We start from the raw sequence: 16464 nt of genomic DNA, 5'->3' as shown, positions 1-16464 counted from the left end.
TAGGCAGGCCTAAGGCATGTCAACGAGGTGCTGTTTCATTCCCCTTCTCAGGGAACCATGGTTACAGTTGTAACCTGAGATGTTCCCTTTTCTTTCAAAGTGGAACTTCAACACTTTGCCTTGGATTGATGTTATGGGGAACAAATACCCACTGTGCCTTGCTAAGGTAATGCAAACCGCATTAAGCTGTGAATGTGCACAAACATAACAGGCATAACATAAGTTGACCTTATGGATTATATGGATAACAATCAAGGGACTCAAAAAGACTCATATAGACTGTCTGGTGATACTACTTGTGGGCCAGACGTCAAGCCCAAGAGCAGAGCTCTAAGGAATAGTTGGCTCAGTTATAATAAATGGCTAAAACTTAAAGGAATAGTGTGCCCAAAAATAAACACTCTGTCATGGTTTAATGAGAGTCAGTGGTGTCCAATGTTATTTTAACCTCGCTGATTTTCATTGTATAGGCAAAAACAGAAATAAAAAGAAATGACAAATAAGAGACACAATAAAACATTTAATAAATATTATAATAATATATCATTTAATACTAGAATGATTGCTTTTGAAAAAAAAAAATCTTTAAAAGCATTTTCTTTAAAACCAGAGGACAAATATAATCACTGCAAAAAAACAACAACAACAAAACAGAATATGGACACACACACTGCAGGCCACTGGAAGTCACTGTCTAACAGACCCAGATGTCCTGTTGAGGAGGGAATATTATGAGAGTGTGTCAGTATCCAGACAGCGCTGTGATGGTAGGGTAGCGTGTGCGGTGCGTCATACACTTCTCTCGGTCGATGAGGAGAGAGTTTGTTTTGCAAGCGATGTCTTTCTCCAGGGTCATTCGACTCTCCTCCAGGTCAGACAAAGATTTGCGCGCTTCATAGAGCTGCTGCTGCAGGGCTGATACTGTACTGCTGAGATTTGATGCTTCACCTAACAGACTACAAACACACAAACATCAGATGGGTTCATGTGTGTTGGGAGAGTGAGTGAGTGTGTGCATGCGTACATGTACCTGAGCTGCGGCTGGTCTCGGCACAGCTCCATGTTGGGTCTGAAGGTCCGGTAATGCAACCTGGATTGAGCCACTCTGAGTGGAGCTTCTTTATCATAGACAGCTTGCTGCAAGTATGAGATATTCCTCTCCTGAGCCCCGATCTGATCCAGAATCTATTACACACACATTAAACATCCATAGAGTTTAAAGTTTTATCCTGTCACTGCATGTTTATTTGTATGAAGTATGAAACATGAAGATTATGTAAGCTCTTTCATACACTGTAAAAAAAAAGATTGTAATTTGTCAGTGGCATGAGTCTGAAACAATGAAATGTCATTTTCAAACTCATGCTGATGTAAACAAAACGATCCTACTCACGCTGACTGACAGATCCGAAGCGTGCGCACAAAGATGCCTTAGCTTGCGATCCCAATGTACACATAAACAGAATTACAGTATTTAAAAAAACTCTGTGTTGGCGAGTATTCACGCAAACGCTATCTGTTATGTCTAAAGTGAACGTTTGGTTCACTGTTGGGGAAAAACATCTGATGTGTAACATTATATTAGATCCGTGTGATACAGTAGGTCTTAATACATAGGCTGTCTGTTTCATTAATGTTAATCAAACAATTGTGGAATTATGGAAAAAAGAATTTAATATAAATTTTTCCTATAGATATTTTGACTTGGTTTGTCCCAAATTTGGTGTAATTCAGTGTGTGCCTGACGAAGGTCTATTACCGAAACATTGACACTTTTAACTTTTTATAAATAAAGGGAGAACAACAGTGTGCAGATTTTTTTTTTTTTTTTTTGTAAAATTTGGTGTTATTACCAGGGATTTAAGGTATAGTTTCTTGGTTTTGGAACCTTTAGAAAACTTTAACTCGATTTTTCACAAAATTGACGCTATTGACTTCAAACAGGTGTAGCCAGGCCTGGATTTTTTGTTATTTATTTGCCTCAATTTGTAATAATTGTATATAATAAGTATATACATTTATATATAATAGCAAAAATTTATGTTAAATCCACTTTAAAATAGATCTACATTTCTTATATTCATTCATAGACATGAAAAATGTGCCTGGGTTTTGTGGACAACTGCTGCCATCTACTGGAAAGCAAACACTTTTAAAAAATTAAAATAGTTTACAACTCTAACCATGGTTCCTTAAGAAGAGGAATGAGACACTGCATCTTGAATTGACAATCTGGGGAACGCCATCAGCGTGACTGGTGTGAAAACGTCAAATTTTATTGATAGACGACAGTCCATGGTGTCATTAGTGGAGCGCCGTGAGTATAAGAGTGTGCCTGTAATACATAGGCTGTCTGTTTCATTAATGTTAATCAAACAATTGTGGAATTATGGAAAAAATAATTTAATATTAATTTTTCCTATAGATATTTTGACTTGGTTTGTGCCAAATTTGGTGTAATTCAGTGTGTGCCTGACGAAGGTCTATTACCGAAACATTGACACTTTTAACTTTTTATAAATAAAGGGAGAACAACAGTGTGCAGATCTTTTTTTTTTTTTTGTAAAATTTGGTGTTATTACCAGGGATTTAAGGTATAGTTTCTTGGTTTTGGAACCTTTAGAAAACTTTAACTCGATTTTTCTCAAAATTGACTTTGCTGACGCTATTGACTTCAAACAGGTGTAGCCAGGCCTGGATTTTTTGTTATTTATTTGCCTCAATTTGTAATAATTGTATATAATAAGTATATACATTTATATATAATAGCAAAAATTTATGTTAAATCCACTTTAAAATAGATCTACATTTCTTATATTCATTCATAGACATGAAAAATGTGCCTGGGTTTTGTGGACAACTGCTGCCATCTACTGGAAAGCAAACACTTTTAAAAAATAACATGAATTTTTAACTACAGCCACTAGATGGCTAGAGAATTAATGAATGGTTCACATTATAAAATCATTATTATAACGATAAAAATGACTCTATATCAAATGTTTGGGGGGGGGGGGGGGGGGGGGGGGGTATTTGAAGATATTTTTGAAAAATACAATTAATCACAAAGCACAAGTGCACTATTGCAGACTTATATACTGAGGTTTTAATTACATTATTTTAATATAGTCAGTCGGGAATTAAAGTGTGCCGGTCTAAGGCATGAAACTCCAGAGCTGAAAATGAGTCCCACTCCGGACCTGGGTGTAGCTCAGTCATTTTATCTTATTCCAACAAATCATACATCATTTTGAATGTTTTTTAATAGAGAATGTGAAAATATCAATAACTCATTTTTGATAATTTACTCATTGTGACTCATTTTGCCAGCACGGGTCACATATGTTTTATTAACTATAAGTTAAGTTAAATCCTTAAAACTTTAAGGGCCCTATTTTAACAATCTAAGCACATGGTCTAAAGCGCACGGCACAAGTGCACTTAGGGCTGTCCGAATCCCCTTTTGCTAGTTTAAGGACGGGAAAAATGGTCAGTGCGTCTGGCACATGATCTAAAAGCGTTGTCCCTATTCTCTTAATGAGTCATGGGTGTGTTTTGGGCGTAATGCACAATAAACCTACCAGAGTCTCATTTCCCATTCCCTTTAAAAGCCAGATGCACTCTGCCATGGCGGATTCGCTATTTACAAGGCTGAATTTGCAAGCGGAATAACTGAACGCGTCTATAGTGAGGAAACAGATCTGCTCGTGCACAAGGTTAAAGACCATCTACTGGAAAAGCCTTATCTTTATGCACACAATAATAATCTTTTACATTGTAATCCTTTTATTTTTAATATTTGGCATGTCTGTTTGCTGCTGCGCATCCCTGTGTGTGTAATAAGCAGGATGTACGCGCGTTGTGCACCCGCATATAGGTGCATATTACTAATGCGCTCTTTAAATAACAAAACAAATACTGCACCATTGACTTTAGACCAGGTTTCAGTTGGTCAATGGCGCAGACGCGCAGTCTATTACAGTTACCTCAAAATAATAAGGCGCCAACAATGCGCCTGAATACACCTCGTTTTCAGACCAGCACGCCCATAGGCGCACAAATGGGCGCAAATGCATTTGCTGTTTAAACAATGTGACGCAGAACGTGAAAATTATAACTGCATCATGCTGAAACTAGCAAAAAACACTTTGCGACAGGTGTATGATAGGGCCCATAATGTCTCTATTTTTACTGTAAAGTTCTGGCAACCACAGCTGCCATTCATTTTACCATAAATTCCACCTTTTTATTTACAGTGTATAATTTGCATACATGTATAGGCATTTGCTTTGTATAGGTGTGTATTGCCTGTCCCAGGTGCAGCTCCAGCTGTGTTTTGGCCTGGCTCAGTTCCATGCAGCGCTGAATGAATGCCTGATCTACAGTGGCACACTGTGCCCGCAGGTCCTCAGCCGTCTCCTGCAGCACCCGCTCAGACAGCCGCCTCAAGGCCTGGCTCGCCACCTCCTCTCTCTCTGCCAGCCGCAGGTTATCCCAAGTAAACTTACGCCACACCTCCTCATCACACACCCTACAGAGAAACACATTGGAAAGCGCTGTCACTGCAATAGCTACGCATTATCAAAAACCAAATACAGCCAAGACAGCAACATCTGGCCCACATCTGGTCTGTGTGTAATCCACATGTACCAGATGTGGGCCGGATCTGGGCCATACTATGTTGCTGTCTGAGTGTTCATAATGATCTGGTTAGGCAGAAACAGCACATTTGATATGCTGAAATGTTTTGTGAAAGGTGTGTGAAATGAAAATACAGTTTGCATCACTCTGAGCTAAGGTAAGGCACAGGGTTTGGCACGCACTGGTCCTGCAGCACTGCTGAGCTGGGATGCCATTGTGTGTCCGTGCTCCTGTTGTTATAGCGTCCACACTGGTCATCCAGACTGTATGCCTGCTGTTTGTCAGACCAGTCTAACTCAAGAGTCTGCTTCACGTCCCGGTTCAGCCTGGCGGACACAAACAGGTTTATGACTTTAATCTCCCATTCAGTTATGTGCTATTGTCTCAAAGGAATTAAATGACAATTATCCAAAGATTCATAATTTGGATAACTGGCCTGATCTGGTTGAGGGTTTGATCCAGAGTTTTCTTCAGCAGGGCCTGGATGCTTCTAATCAGCTCCACCTCCTGTTGGAAATCAATCGTGTTCACTTATTAAACTTGTTTCTATTTAATGCCATCTTCATCAGCACTACTACTACTAAAAATAATATATATAAATTATTATTTTTTATTAATGAAAAGGCTTCTACAACTACTAATTATGTATTTATTGTTATGTGTATTATTATTATTCTCTTTTTAAGACTTTCACTTCACTTTTTCCATATCTTTAGAAGTCAGAAATATTTTTCATACCTTTAGAAGTTCCTCTTCCACCTGGTCCTCCACCAGATCCGGTCCGAAGCGTCTCTCTCGGCAGGTCAGGTTATCGGTGGCGATGGCGAAGGGGATCTCCGTGGCGTCCAGCGCTTTTTCCAGCCGCCTCCTGCAGCCAATCAGTAGGTCTGTTTCTGCGTTCAGCCGCTCGATAAACAGCTCCAACTCGGATCTATAGCGGTGGATGTCCTGCAGCCGCGCGCCCAGCTGTTTGGTGCCCTCAGTCTGCGTGCGTAAAGTCCCGGCGTCGGTGTCCGCTTTCAGCGTTTTGGACTCGTTGCAAATATTCTCCGCGTGGTTTCGGTTCGCAACTGCTCGGGTTAATATATCAGAGTTATTGTTGATCCACTCTCCGGGGGTGTATTTGGCGCTCCGGTAGCCCGCAGTGGCCAGACCGGCGGATGTCCCCGCGTAAACGTTTTCCTTAACGGTGGTCTCCGGGTTTGTGACCGGTGGTTGTGAGCCATTCTGTGCCACGATCCGCGTGTCAAAATGGGGTCGCGACACTAAAATTTGGGATGACATCATGACTTGGTGTAAAGAAAAAAAAGTATTTGCCAGCCTGTATTTAAAATCGTTTTGTTAAAGAGATCTGTCGGTTCCTGTAGCGAAGTTGCCGAATGTTTGTATTCCGTAGCCTGGATACCGTCGGTTTCTATGGACGCGCGCACACACACATATGGAAATTTCACGTTTCACTGGCTGTTTCTCAATTCCAAGAATGCAGAGAACGGACTTGCGTTCTCGTGGAGTCCAGTCTTGCCAGGCGACCTTGAAAGAACGAACTCGGAAGGACGCGAGGACACAGAACGCATCATTTGAGAATTGAGATGTGCTGCGATCTTGTTGCTCAACTGACCGTCCCAACAAGTGACTAATGCACAATAAATACAACATAACATCACAAACAAATGTCATAACCTGTTAAAAAAAACTTTCATATTAATATAGACATTGTTTTCATATAATTTTATATCTTTTTATTTCACCGCGTGTATTTATGAAAATGAGTAGCATATGGCTGTTATGCTTTGTCAATGTTAAGATTATTTTTTATATGGCAATAAAAATACTGCAGGCTTTATTCAGGTTATCATTTTATTAAAATTAAGCAAAACAAATGGTTTACTTTCACGAACCGTCACGTATTTGCGAGGAATCTCACGAGAACTTTAAAGATTACAGGCTTCCGTACGTCGACCGCCGCAGCGTCTTCTGGGATTTTTAACGGTTCGATTCCCTCAAGTTGGCATTCGATGCATATTGATATCAAGAACACATCCGGGTACTTTCATGCGTCCTCTGTTCTTGCGTTCTTGAGTATTGGAACGAACTTCGACGGTTGATGATGACGTAGAGCAAGAACATAAGGACGCAAGATCGCTGAAGAACGCATATTGAGAAACAGCCACTTTTTTCAACATTGTTCCTAGATTATTTTAAACTTTGATTCAAAACTAGTTATTATTCATATTGTTTTTTGGATTTAAAGGTGCTAAAGAGGATGTTTTGTTTTATACATTTTTGCAATATTACTTGAAACTGTCTTTACTAACTGATAAAAGACTATTTATTAGGTGCACTGAAAGGAATAATATTAATATACATCATCTGTGCAGGAGGTAGGGCCTTAAAAACATCAGCAGATTGGCCCTCTGGCTTGTCAATCACTGCCGTGACGTTCCTTGTGAGAGACGTGCGCGGATTGGCCCTCTGGCTTGTCAATCACTGCCATGACGTTCCTTGTAAGAGACGAGCGCAGCTGCGCGCTCCAGTAACTTTCCACACTCCACAGGCGCCGCATGCAATGTTTTTGTCAGGAGACAGGAGTAATAACTGCAGATTATGAGTTACCTGCGGTGAGTCCGACATAATGAATCCACTAACACGACACAGCGAATGCCAGTGGTAAACACTCGTGTTCCAATACTCGTGCACAAATTTTGGGAGGCATTCCCTCGAAAGGAAGGGGGGTTGTTCTTACGCATGCGCTCATTTCAAAAACTCAGTAACAGTCTTTGGTTTCTCAGTCGATGAAAAGATCCTCTTTATCACCTTTAACCGAAGTATAATATGCTATTAAAGCGATAGGCTACTAAATAAAATAAATAATTTCCTTGTTCATTGTGTCTCCCCTAATAACAGTATCAGAGATGGATAGAAGGCAAAACTCCAAATATGATTTTGCATGCTGGTTGATGTTTTATTTCCTGTTCAATGTATTTATGAATGTATAGGTTGAGGCTTCAGTAGCTACATGAAAAATAAAGGCTCTACACATTTTTGAGACATGGTAAGTTGTTTATAAGCTGTCCTCTCTCTCTCTCCATTAATGTGCTTTCTGGTTTGCAGCATCTTAATTTCATCCTGCTCCAGGAAATGCTGGATACAAATTGAAGTGATTTAATCAAAAGAGATTCAAACAGCACTCATCTGTTTCACTGGGTTAATGGAAACTTCCTATCACAATGGGCAATCACATTAAAGATTTATGAACAATGAGCACAAAGTGACAGAGCAAACTATTATGATGCATTTACAGTGTGTGCACATCACCAATAAGAAGAAAAAAGGCAGGAACTAATGATTAATGAGAATTATGTGATCAGATTACTTTTTGATCTAGCGAGTAATACATTACAAGTAGCATGCATTATGTAATCAGATTACTTGTTGATCTAAAGAGTAAAGTAATGCATTAAAAGTAATGTGCATTGAGTAATCAGATTACTTTTTGATTTACGAGTAAAGTAATGCATTGCAAGTAACATGCATTACGTAATCAGATTACTTGTTGATCTAAAGAGTAAAGTAAAGTAATGTGCATTGAGTAAACAGATTACTTTTTGATCTAACAAGAAAAATAATGCATTACAAGTAGGGCTGCACGATATATATCGCATGAGATTGTCACGTGCATTTCGTCAGTAAAGCCGGTTCCCTGATTACCGCTAAATCGCCATCACCTGCTTTCAAATGGAGCTGCATTTAATAGACAGAGCCGTAGATCACTGAAAAGCCACGCAATATCGCGTTCATATCGCAGATGAATCGCCTTCGATAATGAACGCGATATTGCGTGGCTTGTCAGTGATCTACGGTTCTGTCTATTAAATGCCGCTCCATTTGAAAGCAGGTGATGGCGATTTAGCGGTAATCAGGGAACCGGCTTTACTGACGAAATGCGCGTGACAATCTCATGCGATATATCGTGCAGCCCTAATTACAAGTCACATACATTATGCACTCACATGACTTTTTTGATGTTAATGCAAATTTATTTACAAAAGTCACTGCAGATGAAGTATTTTCAACAACAGTCACAGTAATAGTATGAATTGTAGCTGAAATATAACTAGTGATGCATGAATAATCAGAATTTTCTCCCAATCTAAAATCAATACTTGGAAAATTTAACTGTGGTATGACTCATTAGATATTGCTTGATGCTACAACATTTTTTTTTTTTTACCTGCAAGAGTCTCCTAGGATAGAAGGAATGAATGGATATTCCAGAGCAACTTGGCATTTCTGACTGTCCACAGGTCATCTTGGTTTGGAGGGAAAAACATCGACACAACCAGCTCTCCACTTGATGGCAATGTATAGGATGATGCACTAGGGTCCACTGAAGAGGTTGATGTGCAACTATGCCGTCAAAACCCATGCATATGCAAGAAAATGCTTTTTTGAATAGCTGTCCACTGTAGTGACCTCTATACACGAAAGTGTTCATTTAAATGCTATCTCACTCACGACCAATTCGTATGTATTTTACGAGGTCCCGAATTCTTACGAATTTGTACAATTTGTCTAAACCCCAGTGACGGGTAGGTTAAGGTTTGGGGTGAATTCATACGAATTTGTCAACGCGTAAAATATGTACGATTTAGCAAAAAAAACGTATGAATAAAAACGGCATTTCGTAAAATACGTACAAAATGCCGTGAGATTGGGTTGGTTAATTTACAAGTTTATACAAGTTTTATTCATAATATGCCACAACAATAACAGTGAAGATCACAGGAGAAACATGGCAGCATAAACAACACAAGACAAAGAACTGAACAAACGGAGAGCTATATATACACAGGATAATGAGCACTAAACTAGAAACAGGTGTACAACATAATCAGTTACCATAGAAACAAACTAGTGATTAGAACAAAGGATACCGACAGAAAATAACTAAATACAAACTAAGAGTAAATCATAATGAAATAAGCCCAAACTGAATGTCACAACTCCATATTAAGAAATAATTCAAATTAGTCCTGGTTTAATAAGTTCATGGATTGTATCATGACCATATTAAGTCTGCAGAACTGCCAACGTTTGCTGTAACATTAACAGCTTATGCAGACAAGTGGGAAAATAACTAAACTGATAATATTTCTTGCTTTCTCCCCTTTATTGTAATGGAAAATGGGAAGGTTAGTGACACAGTTAGTGTCAATGTTATCTTGCCTATAATTTTATCCCTACAGACATTTATGACTGTACTCTGCTGTTCTCTCTGACTTTCATGAACCACACCCTCTCGCTCTCTCACTCATGGTAATCCATATTCTACTGTAAGTTCCCTGTCGCTCTCAAAGGAGAAGCAACACAACCGACACGTTTTCACACCACATACAGGTATGAGCATATATTTTTACATGAACTAAGAGTTATGCTTTTGTTACATGTCAAGTACATAAAGAGATGTTGTTCAGCTTTGCATTTATAAGTCAGCTTTCATATAGTGTGTGGTTTTTACTATAGATATAGGGAAATTAGTAGAAGAAGATAAAGAAAGATAGAAAAGGACATAACAAAGATAAAGAAACTTGCTTCTGATTTCCAGTTCCTCATCTTCATGTATTCTCATTTACAGGTCTTTGATAATGGAGAAAGAACACAACCCTCCTCCTTATTACGGTCCTCAGATGACCCAGACAGGCATAAATTACCCTGGACCGCAGGCACCCTACCCACCTCAACCAGGTCAGATCATCTTCCGTTCCGACTTCACTAACAAGAACCAACCAGAATGTAATATAATCAATCTAACGCTTTACAATAAGTTTCCAGTAGCTAACATTGGTTAATGATTTAGAAACGTTTTTAACCCTTGTGCGGTCTATGTTTGGGGACTACACTCGTGGTCAGAGACCCCGGCAACAAAATGCAATTTTGTAATAATATAATATATTTTTTAAAAACCAATGTAATTTTACTCTGTTTATTAATGTTTTTACTCAACATTTGTACAGTTTTTGGAGGATTTGTGATATCTTTTAAATTTATATAAATAAATTTAAAAATATTTTTTAAATAGGTTTTTATGCAAAAGCAGCTTTTTATGTAAAATTCACTTTATAAAAGGCCCAGATTTCTAACTTTGATTCATGTGGATAACATGGATAATTTCACATGGTTTAGTGTAAGATTTTTGCCCATCTTTTGGAAAATGCAGTTATAAAAGTAAAAAAACTATCATTTTTACCAGTAGATGGCTGTAAAGCTCCACTATATGCTATGTGCTATTTGAATGACTGAAAGATGTCTTTTTTTCAGTTGGATTCATATCTAAATGTTATGAAATCACAATTATAACAATAAAAATTACTTTTTGTCAAAGTTTAGCATTTTTTGTACTGAAAAAAACACGTTTACTTTTAAAACTGCATTTTTCAAAAGATGGGCAAAAATCTTACACTAAACCATGTCAAATTATCCATGTTATCGACATGAATGAAAGTTAGAAATCTGGGACTTTTATAAAGTGAATTTTACATAAAAAGCTGTTCATGCATAAAAACCTATTTCAAAAAATATTTTTTAATTTATTTATATAAATTTAAAAGATCAAATATCAGGAATCCTCCAAAAACTGCACAAATGTTGAGAAAAAACATTAATAAACAAAGTAAAATTACATTGGTTTTTAAAAAATACATTATATTGTTACAAAATTACATTCTGTTGCCCGGGGTCTCCAGAGACCCTGAAGACCATGAACGTAACTATTTTTTTTTACACTTACATAAAAACAAGATATCACTCCAATTTTTTTTTTATTTGTAGATCTTAAAAGTGTTAACCACCGTACAAAGTCTCATGCCATTTGGACAAAGAGAACATTTTTTTTAATTTGAGCAAACATCATTGGCGGGTCAAAAAGACCATGTTAAACTTAATGTTAACAAATGGGACCTTGTTGTAAAATGTTTGCATATAAACAAATAAGGAGAAAGTTTGTGAAACAAATGCAAGCCAATGTTCACCCAAGTATTAATAATATACTGAAAAAAAGATCCAAAAACTTTAAACTGTAAAAAAAATATATATTTTTTCGAAGTTGTAAGTAAAACAAATATTATTGGAGTATGTTTTACAAGAAAAATATATATATATATATTTCAGTGTTTTTGGTTTAATGCAATGTGTTCCTGAACGTGCATTTGTAAATATTCTTAGCTGTTTCTGAGTGAAAATTGTTTCAAAGTAAATCTTACACTAAATTCTTTTCAGTGTCTTTGTTTGAGAAGCTACACCATTAAGGTGTTTTATGGACAGGTCATCAAGAAGTCACATGTCCAGTGGCTCAATCCATGACGTCAGATGTGTGTTAAAGGACGTTATGTAAAACATACAGACTTTGGCTGGTGATTTTAGATTGTGCATCACGATTACTCATGAAACATGTATGAAACATTTACGAGCTGTTGACCTCTAATAAGTAACGGCCTAGCAGATTAGATTGCTAATGCATGGATACTGTTGCAGAGGGTGGAAACCTCTCTGTCTGTGAAAGTTATCAGAAGAAAGACAATTGTAATGTTCTCCAAAAACAGAAACACTAAGGTCTAAGATGCTTTGTGTTTCAGGACCTGGCCATCTCGCATTTTGGATTATATCAGCAATGCATGTCCATCCATCACCCAGAGCTTCAAGACTGGTTAAAATAATGTGATATATTTAAACACTATATTTAAAGTAAACACTGTTACAAAAACCACAAACTCACATGAAAAGCCAAGAGTCAAACTGCCCAACTAAAGGAAACACTGACCACCACATTTTCCATAAATTTAAATTTTGATTTAATGTCTTCTTTTATCTTCAGTTGATTTCAGGCTCTGTGGCTTTAAGTCAGTTGTAGTTGTGTTTCATTTTCTGAGAGTGCAATCATGATGTTGAACCAACATTAATGCCATTTCCATTGATTTTTTTGTTGAAATTTCATTTTTCATTTTTCACTTTTGCGGGTGCAAAAGTGATATTAATTCAATGCGGTTAACGTTGATACATTAACATTGATTTAACATTGTTTCAATCATTGCTTGAAGAGTTTGGTTGTTCACTGATGCTAGAGGAAGCAAAAGCCTTGACTCTTAATGATAAATACATTATCTGCACTAATTTTTATAAATCTCAATGAATCCAATCCGATTTCAAATTCTGAAATTTCTATTTACTTGAACCCTGAACTCTGCAATATGATTAACATTTTTGTTATAGGGCTCCAGTACACATATATGAGTATATATGAGAATCTGATTGAGAAGTCATATTCTTCTTAAGTGTTTAAATACTTAATTTTTCCTCTTGATCGGATTATTTCAGGTCTACACCACCCTTTTCAATCAAAATTTCACTCAGATTGAGTTCTGATTGATTCTATTGGATCATGTCTACCTTTTTCAATGATTTGAAATGAACTGGCTTTTAGATAAAGTGTATGATCTCACATCCTATAAAATCCCCCTGCAGTGGGTTTCAGTGTTTTTAACTTGTGATTTGACACTTTTACAGGTCCACAAACTGCACCTTACCAAACTCCACAATATGGGTTTGGGGCTCCACCCACCACTGTCCAGCCCACCATGATCCCTGTCGGTGAGTGTTCAGCACCTTAGACCAATCATTTCTCATGTTTTATTCATTTCATGAGAGTTGAACACTAGCAGGTTTTTGTTATAAGAATGTTCTCCAAATATTCAGTGTTGGTTCTGGGAAAGTAAAAAAAAGTTTTCTTGACGTTAGAGAAACATGTTTTAAAAGGTATAATGTTCCTCAAATGTTCTACCAATTTAACATTCCAAGAACATGAAAATGTTCAGTTTCCTTAATGTTAGTAGAATGTTATTTAAAGGTTAGTATGATGTTCCTGAAACATTCTTTCAATCATTCAAACACCTGCTGTGAACAAACACTGAAAGAAAGAGAAATAAGAACACAAACTACAACTTTCTTCAATCTTAGATGAACTGAAGATAAAAGACATGAAATCTCTGAAGATCTGATTAAACTCCACAAACAGCATTACCAGCTTCACTTATTACTAACCAGACTGACTTTATTTCTGTCACACGTCTACAGAAGCTCTTATTGAGAATTAACAGAAGTTTAGATGTTGATGTCTTATTGAAAATGTTCCGTTGAGGTCACCATCATGGAGATCAGCGTTTGCTTTAGTTGAGCTCTTGACCCTTGACTTTTGTTTGATCTGTGTACTATCTTTAATTGGTAATCATTAATTCCACTAATCAGGCATCACAGCCGAAAAGACACATGTGATTGTGATATTTTCTAAAATTATGCCTTGAAATCTAGAGAGTTTCCTAAATTTTGGAGGACACTACCTTTAATTTTTTTTTTTTTAATTTCTTCCAAGTTCATATAAAAGTATATTTTGCATTATTCATCTTGCAGATTTTTATACAGGTATAAACTTAAAGTGCCCGTATTATGCTATTTTAAAGGCTCCTAATTTTGTTTTGGAGTCTCTTATAGGTTTACATGCATCCAATGTCAAAAAACCACAGAAAACAGTGTCTTTGCAACATGTCGATAATGTGAACCAAACTCTTCCAATCTCAACTACAACTACGATGTTTGAGGGTCAAAGCAGACATTGTTCGCCAGCAGCCAATGAAGACCGTAGACTGCATTATGCAAATGTGACACAAACCTACATTTGTGCATGAAGTAAAACTGGAATTACTGCTGACTCGTTTCGGCAGTTCAGAATTGCTTCTTTCTTTTACAATGACTTCATTTATCAAGTACTTTGATCTTTTTGCAGAACTTTTACATTCACAAATAGATATATTACACAGTACATTAAAGGGAATATCTAAAAAAGCATAATTGGGGCACTTTAAACCTCTTATGTGCAGTATTTTATATTTGTTCCACATTTGTACATGTGCAGTTACACAGATGACGACTATGAATCTCACTGATGTACCGGGCCGCATTATCTGTCCTCACTGCATGACGGAGGTCCTCACGGAAATGGAATATATAAACGGTTTGCTCACCTGGTTAATCTGCGGAGGCCTTGCGCTCTTTATGTGAGTATAACTGTACAAGCATTAGAGCATTTACCCTGCTTGAATTCACAGACTGCTGATATTTAGTGTTTGTCTGTTGTGCTTTTCAGGTGCTGGTTCTGTTGTTGCATTCCTTTCTGTGTGGACGCGTGCAAGGATGTGAAACACACCTGTCCAAACTGCAAAAATGTCATTCGCCTTTACAAACGAATTCAATGATGAGTGATCGAAGATATGTCATTTGTACACTTCATATGGAAGTTAAACATTGTGAAATACTATAGAACTGATGCATAATTAATCACAATCTCACAGATATGTAGAACAAAAGTTATGACAGAAATGTCTAATACAGTATTTCACAATTGCTAAAACACTAAACCCCATTCTCTGAACCCAATGCTCAGTGGCCTAAACCCATTTGTCGAATCAGTCACTTTGTAGGCAAAACCTTAAACAAGTTCAGGTAGTTAAGACACTGTTTGCAAATCTCATCCACTCTTTTTGCAAAACTCTAAACACATTCTTACTCACTAAAACACATTTTGCACTGTGTTGCAAAATGGTGAATACATGTGGCAAAAGTTAAACACAACTACAACACAGCTGTCATCCTTTAAACACAATGACTCAAAATTATTCACACTTATTTCTAATGATGTGATCAAATCAACTGTATAAAATATAGGTCAGTTCAGAGTACACAAGTGATACAGGTGCTGAATAATGATACCAACAATAGATGGAAACAATCTGAAAAGTAGAGGAGGAAGAGTATGTGTAAGAGGATGATGAGGAGAAAGAGCAAGGGGTGTGGAGACAAGGCTGGATCCGGCACAGGTTTTCCCTTTGCCTGGCAAGAGACGACATTGCCTGTGATGTGGAAAATGTCCTCAACAATATTCAATAATATTCAACAATATTATTGATCTGACAGTACTGACATTATAGGATGAGAACTGAACTAAGCTAGCCTAGATGATGACATCACTGTTTTCTGCAGAACTGCTTTATAGAGGAAAATAATTAGTCATTTACATAATAATTGATGGTCTTTACAATGTAAGTGAATCAACACTGAACTGACTTCAGCTGAACAATGACACTATTTTCTTTCAGAGCTGTACTGCCAAAATGAACCCTTTTTGCATTACTGATCATCATGTACCTGTTATCACTGTAAAGCTGCTTTGACTATACTATACTATACTAGACTAGTATCTGTGTAGTATAAATTGCAATTGAAATAAAGGTGACTTGACTTGATTTAGGCCGGACCCAACATGAAGACGTGATGCTGAAGCAGAATGAATCTCTCACTGACTCTGAACTTTGTGTGTGTGTGTGTGTGTGTGTACTGTATCATGCTTTTCATTTAGAGTTTTCTTTGACCTTTTAGTCATTTGCATTTAGACTGCTGTATGTTTGCAGTATGTAAGTACTGTATATACAGACATTCAATACTATATAATATTGAATATAATACTGTACTTGCAGTACATACAGTATACTTTAAATTCACATTACTTGTGATTTCTATACATTTTATGTAATGGCGTTATATTGTGTTACAATATACTTTTTTTCCTGTAACCTCATGTTCTGGATGTTGTGTTTTCCATTTTTTAATGTAGTGTCTAATGAATGATCTGTAGTGTTTATATATTGTTTAATGTGTGTATGATCTGAAAGCTTTGTTTGATTTTGCCATAAGAGTCAGAGGTTTTGTGAAATTAGTTTG

General features: G+C 37.0%; 3 protein-coding genes across 5 annotated transcripts in view; 2 read left to right on the top strand and 1 right to left on the bottom strand.

Moving 5' to 3' along the window:
• The window catches only part of LOC125271747 (NACHT, LRR and PYD domains-containing protein 12-like), a 1137836-nt gene that overhangs the window by 833716 nt on the left and 287656 nt on the right, over positions 1-16464 (top strand). The window lies entirely within an intron of this gene.
• On the bottom strand, positions 501-6018 carry tekt4 (tektin 4). Its single transcript, XM_048196004.1, has 6 exons — positions 5380-6018; positions 5078-5148; positions 4824-4967; positions 4309-4531; positions 1031-1185; positions 501-956 (listed from the first exon to the last, which is right to left on the bottom strand). The coding sequence occupies exons 1-6, from the start codon at positions 5926-5928 to the stop codon at positions 743-745; spliced, it is 1356 nt and encodes a 451-aa protein (XP_048051961.1). The 5' UTR covers positions 5929-6018; the 3' UTR covers positions 501-742.
• LOC125271789 (lipopolysaccharide-induced tumor necrosis factor-alpha factor homolog) lies at positions 8576-15190 on the top strand. The gene is made up of 5 exons (XM_048196047.1): positions 8576-10038; positions 10277-10386; positions 13201-13284; positions 14603-14744; positions 14834-15190. The coding sequence occupies exons 2-5, from the start codon at positions 10287-10289 to the stop codon at positions 14940-14942; spliced, it is 435 nt and encodes a 144-aa protein (XP_048052004.1). The 5' UTR covers positions 8576-10038; positions 10277-10286; the 3' UTR covers positions 14943-15190.

The sequence above is a fragment of the Megalobrama amblycephala genome, linkage group LG7, assembly GCF_018812025.1.
Source record: "Megalobrama amblycephala isolate DHTTF-2021 linkage group LG7, ASM1881202v1, whole genome shotgun sequence".
NCBI classification, from domain to species: Eukaryota; Metazoa; Chordata; class Actinopteri; order Cypriniformes; family Xenocyprididae; genus Megalobrama; species Megalobrama amblycephala.
Note: the sequence above shows the minus strand (reverse complement) of the source record. Positions and strands in the feature narration are given on the sequence as shown.